The 7,811-nt window shown below is 43.1% G+C and overlaps 2 protein-coding genes and 1 long non-coding RNA gene across 3 annotated transcripts; all 3 read left to right on the top strand.

Annotated features, from left to right (window-relative positions):
- The first annotated feature begins 2,042 nt into the window (after nt 1-2,042).
- LOC107301011 (chromodomain-helicase-DNA-binding protein 2-like) lies at nt 2,043-3,468 on the top strand. Its single transcript, XM_015830284.1, has 4 exons — nt 2,043-2,060; nt 2,176-2,324; nt 3,005-3,089; nt 3,286-3,468. Exons 1-4 carry the CDS (start codon nt 2,043-2,045, stop codon nt 3,466-3,468), a joined length of 435 nt encoding a protein of 144 aa, XP_015685770.1.
- Nucleotides 3,469-3,912: 444 nt separating this feature from the next.
- Nucleotides 3,913-4,983, top strand: LOC107301012. The gene is made up of 3 exons (XR_001549255.1): nt 3,913-3,950; nt 4,333-4,374; nt 4,942-4,983. It is a non-coding gene; the product is annotated as an uncharacterized LOC107301012 (long non-coding RNA).
- Nucleotides 4,984-5,038: 55 nt separating this feature from the next.
- LOC107301010 (chromodomain-helicase-DNA-binding protein 2-like) lies at nt 5,039-7,334 on the top strand. The gene is made up of 4 exons (XM_015830282.1): nt 5,039-5,066; nt 5,499-5,637; nt 6,691-6,841; nt 7,143-7,334. The coding sequence occupies exons 1-4, from the start codon at nt 5,039-5,041 to the stop codon at nt 7,332-7,334; spliced, it is 510 nt and encodes a 169-aa protein (XP_015685768.1).
- The last annotated feature ends 477 nt before the right edge of the window (nt 7,335-7,811 follow it).

The following is a 7,811-nucleotide window of genomic DNA, read 5'->3' as shown; positions in this document are numbered from 1 at the left end:
AAAGTGTCCAGTCCTTTGGAAAATGTCTCAGTGCAGGGATTTGAATTTAGGCCACGTGATTTGCCTGCGGATGGTGACTACAACTAAATCCTTGCTCGGTTCTGAGGAGGTCCAGAAAAGCTCTCCAGAACTTTGACGTGAATGGGACCCCTCTACCTGAGATAATGCGTTGTGGTGCCCCATAGAAGTGGTAAATGTGCTGCAAGAACATCTTTGCCAGTTTTTTGGCTGTTGGAATCTTTTGGCAAGGGATGAGATGGACCTGATTTCAGAATAAGTCAGTCACAACCCAAATTACTGTTGTTCCCTGAGCTTTCGGGGAGTTCCACAATAAAATCCATGGGAATCTCTCTCCAAGGTGCTGATGGCTCAGCCACCTATTTTGAGCAACACTGTGTTTTTCCTTGCCTCTGCTTTGCGGTCACACATCTAGGGCAGCTGGAAGCATAACTCTCCATGTCTTGTTTGAGTGAAGGCACCAGAATTGCCTATTGAGAAAGTGGAGGGTTTCCACAGAGCCAAAATATCCCACCAACTTTGAATCGTGGCACATCTGCATGGTTTTTAACCTCTGGCTGGCAGGCATGTGCAATTTCCCACCTGCCCGCCTATATATGATCAAAGCTAGATATCTTCCCCTTCCTCATCTATTTTAACTGAAATCCGATGACACATTATTTTAATTTTACTGATCTTCAGTTTTCTGAAATTGGTAATTATTTTGGCCGCAAGGTGAGCTGGCCTTAACAGTGAACTAGCCCATTCAACAAACACACACGTGATTCAGTTCATGCCTTTTTTTTTTTGTTTGTCGTAAAGATTGCATCAACAGAAACTCACAACTTCATTGTTCAGAAGAAAAAATTATTTGCGTTTTTTTTTAAATCAAAAAATAATTTACAATGTTTACATCACAACACCCCATACCATTTCCAGACACATGCAATAAGCTGGAAAGTGGGGCAGTGTAATTGTTACACCCTTTCCTTATCACTATTCAGATTTTCATTTTGAGCCTGTTGGGTCACATTGGCAGACTTCACTCCGAAGCCAAAATTTGGCTGAACGTAATAAAAAATAAAGTGCTTTGTTAATAATTAGAGGTTTAAGAAAAAAAAAATATCCCAACACCTGGGAAATAGTTTTAGAGCTCACCAAAACCAGAGAAATAAGTTAGAAGGGAATAAAAGATGCCAATTGGTTAACAACGCTCTTCAAATTTGGAAACATTTTACTATTTTCAAGAATTTTGATTTAGGAAATGCTAAAAGAAAAAAACCCTATCATTTCCCTCTTCTAACTCCTTTCAGATCCCCTGAACTTTGTAAGTATTATTTTTATTATTTATATGATGTTTATCCCGCCTTTATTACTTTTATAAGTAGCTCAATGCAGTGAACGTACTTAATACTCCTCCTGTTTTTCCCACAACAATTCTGTGAGGTTGGTTGGGCTGAAAAGGAGTGACTGGCCCCAAGTCATCCAACTGGCTTTCATGAATAAGGGGGGACTAAAATGCCAGTTTCCTGATTTCTAGGCCAACACCTTAAGCATAGACCGGATTGGCTGCCTGCCACGTCAGTTACCTCTTCCTGCACTGAGCAATGGAATTTAGAACTTGGAACCCAGGGGTGAAGGCAGTTATATGGGGGGAGCCTTCTTACTGGTCATTTTGAATTTGGGCAAATTGTGGAGTGGACATACTTTACCTGTGGCTCTTCATCAGTTGACCCAGTTCAGGTGTCCAGGTTTTCAGATCCTACCTTTCCAGATTGGATAGGCTGGGAAATAAAAACTCTGGTTATTTCTTTCATTGTTTTTTGAAATAGTGAGCAGCGAAGTTAAATAATATCGATAGAAGGAATTTGGGGTGGGGTGGGGGTGGAGTTGGAAGTAGAGATTCAGAAGTTCCCCCAAAGGGGCTGCCTTGGTGGACATGGCAGAAAAGGCGACATCTACAAGCCCAAAGGTAACTAATCCTGGTAAGACAAATTTTGGTTTTATTGTAAGGTGTTAGAAGCCGGTAGCTTTTGATTTGCAGCATGCTAGTGCTTGATCAGGTGAGTCATTGACCTAGGAAGAGATCCAAAAAGAGATTTCTGCGCCTCACCTTGGCTGCACCAAGGATAAAAAGCTACCTACATAGCTATTTCACGCATCCCCTGGATTCTGCAGGTAAATATCTATCACTTGGTTACAAAGGGAACAGTGGAAGAGGAGATTATAGAAAGAGCGAAGAAGAAGATGGTGCCGGACCATCCCATGATACAACAGATGGACACCACCAGACAGACGGTTTTGGACAATAGCTCAGACAGATCCAAGTAAGGAGATGGGCCTTTTGGTGTGCTGAACAAGGTGGCTCTTTTATGGTACCCTTTAAATGTTAATCTGGGAAGGTGATAAGACTTAGGCTTATTAATTGGGGTGAATTGTTCAGTGGGAAGGGATCCTCTCTATCCCTATGGAGATTCACAGTCATCCAGGTCATGGTTGTCCCAAAGGTGCTTTTTCAATAAATAGAAGATTATAAACAGAAGATTATAACTTCAGTAGAGGCAAGTGGTAAATGTTACTGCCTTTACGAACAGGAGGAAAAAATAGCAGTAATTCAGTAGATTCTGGAACTTCCTTCAGCTTCACAGGCAGTACAAACCAAGTCATTTAGCATCAATCCCTGTTTTGAAAGTTTGATGAGATAAAATGAGATGGTTGTGGTTGTCAGCCAGACATAGTCATTGATACCTAAACGCATGCTTTATGCTAAGATTACTGTCTTTTTTTAAAAAAACATTTTATTTGTAACATTGTTTGATTTTAAAAAGACAGAATTATTTTAGCTACTCAGAATTGCAAATTGCCTAGTTTTCTTAGATAAAAAAGATTAGGAGGTGGATGAGGAACTAGATTATTTGAGATCCTGGAAAAGTGAGCTAAGATATGGTCCAAGTACTTGTGAACTGGAAAGCTTTGTGCAAGCCAGTGGCTTCATGTTTTTCTCTAGTACAAACCCAATCAACAAGGAGGAACTTCAGTTTGGAGCTGAAGGCCTTTTTAAAGACGCAGAAGGGGAAGAATCTGAACCACAGGTGAGTTTTCTGACCTATATTTCTGAGTGGAGATTACCTTGATTCTTCTTGGGATGTCATTTGTAATTGACAGACATTTAACTCAATTCAATCCAATCCATTCACAACTTTTCCAATCCACATCAGAACTTTAGAAGGGCAAATGTAATATTTCATACTGGTGTGTGTCTGACTGCACTCTTGCCCCTGCTTCCAGGAAATGGACATTGAGGAAATCTTACGCCTGGCTGAGACACAAGAGAACGAACCGTCCACAAGTGCAACCGACGAACTCCTTTCCCAGTTTAAGGTACAGGCCCAGAAAAGGAGCATCAAAGATCTTGGAATTTGTAGCATTAGCAGTGCAATTAAAAGGACTGGTGTGGAACAGAGTGAGTGAATCTGGCTTTCCCCACTGACTTTGCTCGTCAGAAGGTCACAAAAGGTGATCACACGGCCCTGGGACACTGCAACCTTTCATAAATGTGAACCAGTTGCCATGCATCTGAGTGTAAATGACATGACCATGGGGAATGGATGCTGCAACGGTCCTAAGTGGGTAAAACAGTCATAGGTCCTTTTTTTCAGTGCTGTTGTAACTTTGAACGGTCACTAAATGAACTATTGTAAGTCGAGGAGGACCTGCAGTTTGCATCCTCTGGCAAAGAGGATCCCTCTAACCCTGGGCTTTTTCTGGCCCTGGCAGCCTCAGCCCAATGACAGTGATTCGGGTGTTGGCATAAAGAGAAAGCTGCAGATATTATTTGGCTCGGAAACCGAGACGGAGGAATCAGATGATGACCAAAGGCCGAAATGCAAAAGGAGGCCTTGCAGCGTTCAGAAGGACACGGTGGAAGGATTTACAGACACCGAAATCAGAAGGTTGGCACCGGGGAGAGACCCAGGGATTCTTCTGGATGTGTTTTTCATCATTTGCCAGAGCTAAGGTGAACTGGAAAGGGTGGGAGGGATGCCCAGCCTACCTTGCAGTGAGGCCTGGTGGGGATGAAAGGAGGGGAGATTGCTCCAGTGGTCTTGAGCCTCCAGAGGAAAGGAAGAAAACAATGTAAAAACCTTCTGCCGCCTCCCTTTGCTTAACCTGACTTAGTAAATATTGGGCAACTTGAGAATTGCACTCTGGGCACATCTGGAGGGGTTTAATTTAAGAGAGCGGGACCAGACCCACAAACAGAGGGGGAAACAAAATGGAGACCTTTAGCAACCCTCTCTAACGGTCGTTGCTCTCCCTGTTTAAATTCCACAGATTTATCAAGGCTTACAAGAAGTTTGGTGTTCCTTTGGAGCGGTGAGTGCCAGATTAGAGAGAAGGTGCAGTCTACTAAATTACATCTGTAGGGACATCGGAGGATTGGTGGGATGATCAAACTTCAGGCACCTTTGGTTTCAAGTTTTGATTTTATATTTTAATCGCCGTGCGCCACTCAGAATCACTTCCAGGAGATGGCTGGTCCTATCAATTAGGTCCTGCTAGGCTATGTTCAGTTTCATCCTTTTTAGTGACATCACCACCTGCCAGAAGGCTTCCTGCATTCTCCTAGGAGGTTAGGGGGCAGGTTTGCCTCTCCTGCTCCCTCAGTATTGTTCATCTTTGCATTTAGGTCTTCAGTTAGATCAGCAGGACCTAGGAACACAACTTGCGGGTTTGCACATGTTATGTGGGATACATCATTAATTGTGTTTGGAGTAAAGCCTCACCAAGATGCTATGACTTGTTCTCCAGTAGCTGCTCTTAGTCCATCCATGTTCTGGAAGTGATTTAAAATAATGTCCAATTTTTGTGCATGTGTAGAAGGGTAGAGGGTCTTGATTTGCTGTACAGCATCTTTGTTACATCCCATCTCCTCCTTTTTAGACTGGAATGCATCGCTCGGGATGCCGAACTAGTAGACAAATCTGTAGCTGATCTTAAACGTTTGGGAGAACTTCTCCATAACAGTTGTGCTTCAGCCATGCAGGAGTATGAGAACCCAATTGAAAGTGAGCAAAGGGGCTTTCTTTGATGGGAAAAGGGTGGTGGTCAACCCTAGTTCTTCTTTTTCAAAATCACTGTCAGGTGCAAAGGATGAGAACTATATGTTAAGTTGCAGCATAAAATATTTATTCAAGCCTCTATGCAAGAACCTAATCAACTAAAGTTCAGTACTAAATTGACACCAAATAAGGTTCAACAGAATTCAAGAGAGAGTGACTTGGATTGTTTGTGACAATGCAAGGATTCTAAACTGATGACATGTTTAACTCCAACCCTCCGCAGTTCTGCCTGCTTTTCTCCTACAATAACAGGCTGGTACTTTAGCCCCAAAATGGAAACAGGTTAAAGTCTCAGGTGCTGATGTGCTCTTTAAATGCGACTCCCAACTCACCCCATCTGATTGTGACTGAAAACTCTGTGTGGCTCCTTTTGTTCAGGCAAAGGACCAGGGAAAAGAAAGGGACCCACAATTAACATCTCTGGAGTCCAGGTGAATGTCAAAGCCATCATTCAGCATGAGCAGGAGTTTGCAGTGCTCCATCAGGTCATGCCATCTGACCCAGTGGAGAGGGCAAGGTAAGCATGACCATGTAAGACATACAGAAGTGTGTGTGTGTGTTTGTGTAGCAGCCATGACTGGCCCCAAAAGAAGAAGGAAACATATTTGAGGAGAGAAAAAAATCACACGTTGCTCTTAAACAAAATGGACCCTTAGGTAGTATGTTGTTATTTATGCTCTGTTGACCTTTACCTTGGAAAAAGATAATATCATACTGTACATGTGAAGAGAGATCTAAATGGATTCTAGAACATAAATATGGAAGAGGCAGCCATTACTTTGACTCAAGAGAATGTAACCAAGAGAATTGCTGGATTAGACCAAGAGTCCAGTCCAGGATAATTTACCAGATTAGCAGCAGGTCTCCTGCAGTTGAAATCTTCTTTGAATGTTCTTCTACAGGTGTTCCTTGCCTTACAGACACAATGGAACCCAAATTTTCTGTTGCTGAGTAAGACAGTTGTTAAATGAACTTTGCACTATTTTACAAGCTGTCTTGCCACAGTTGTTAAGCTAATCATTGCAGTTAAATTATTAACCCATTTCCAGACAGTGAGAATAATTAATCAATGGAAGGGCTTGCCTCCAGGAGGTGTGGATGCTCCATCACTGGAGGCTTTTAAGAAAAGACTGGACAGCCATTTGTCTGGAATAGTATAGGATCTCCTACTTGAGCAGGGTTTGGACTAGACAACCTCCAAGGTCCCTTCCAACTTGGTTATTCTGCTAGATTCTTACAGGCTAGGCAGAAGTTGGTTCCTCATCTTCTCCAGGGAAAAATAACTAGGGAGAGATAAGACTTCCTTCAGGATCAACTTTGTATTGCCTTCTTTTCAACTAAGCCTTTTTAAAGCAATTTAAGGAATGGTCCTCTGCTCAGTTGAAGTGGAACTGAGGTCAGCTAGGGAGAAGAGGTTTAAGAGAGACAATTTCACCATGCTTTCACACATACCTCTAACTTTGCCTTTCCTTTGTCTTATCCAGTTCTGATGTGGAACTTTATTAACAAGGGGCGTCTCACACGGAATTGTTTCTCATCTTTCGCCCGTCCTCTCCTCCAATTTTGCTAGGTTCCATCTGAACTGCCGTGTCAAATCTGCCCATTTCGATACAGACTGGGGAGTGGAAGAGGACTCTTGCTTGCTGCGGGGAATTTACGAGCACGGATGTGGGAACTGGGAGCTCATCAAATCAGACCCAGAATTGAACCTGACTGACAAGGTACAAGGAACCTCACACGTGGGTCATGTTTTATAGATGCAACACCATACTATGATGCTTGAAAAAGGGACTTCTGCAGGATGTGGCAGCATCAGATATGGGGAGAACTGGCTCTGCAGCTTGACAAACAATGGTTTTTTTGTGTTGATTTTATGCATAAAATAGCCAGTTTGGTTTAGTCATTTAAGGCGCCAGGCTACAAACCAGGAGACTATGAGTTCTAGTCCTGCCTTGGGCACAAAGTTAGGTGGGTGACTTTAAACCTCTCTTTTATGTTTATTCCTTCTCCACCCATCCCCAGATTTTACCAGTTGAGACCGATAAAAAGCCACAGGGGAAGCAGCTCCAGACACGAGTAGATTATCTGCTGAAACTTATCAAAAGAGACCTGAAAAGGAAGGAAAGTGCGAAAAAGACAGAGGAGGTCAGTTCTGCCAAAAAGCAAGCTCAGTTTGCCCCTTTGGTTTATTCTATGCATTGTTTGGGAAGCTAGTGGGTGCAAAACTCAAGCTTCCAGTCCTTATGGTGGAAAATTAGCGCATAGTTTGAATCCATGCAAAGGCCTCAACAGTCACAGCTGCCATCTGCTCCTGGGCAGAAGCAAACATTCCAGGAGGCCCAATTGGTGCACCATCTCTGCTTCCCCATTGAGATTTAAAGCTGGTCACTCTCCAGAGCCCCAGAAATATGCAGTGAGATGGGAGACACTATACAGGGAAGGGTTGACACAAATAAAGAGAAGGATCACCAAATTGGCCAGCAAAGAGGGTTTTCTGATCATCTATGCCCTTGTGGGCTGTTCTTTTGATCTAGACTGAAGACAAAGTGGTGAAGCCCCAAATCCGGAAGGACAACAAGCCCCCCCAAATCAAGGAGGAGCCAGGAAGCGAGATCTCTTCTGCACAGCCTGCAGACAACCTGTCAGTAGAAGGACAGAAGAAGGTAAGCATGAGCTACTGAGGATCTGGGA

The sequence above is a fragment of the Protobothrops mucrosquamatus genome, unplaced genomic scaffold (genome assembly GCF_001527695.2).
Source record: "Protobothrops mucrosquamatus isolate PMUCROS unplaced genomic scaffold, P.Mucros_1.0 scaffold9558, whole genome shotgun sequence".
Lineage (NCBI taxonomy): Eukaryota > Metazoa > Chordata > Lepidosauria > Squamata > Viperidae > Protobothrops > Protobothrops mucrosquamatus.
The sequence above is the reverse complement of the archived record's forward strand: the minus strand, read 5'-3'. Positions and strand labels throughout refer to the sequence as shown.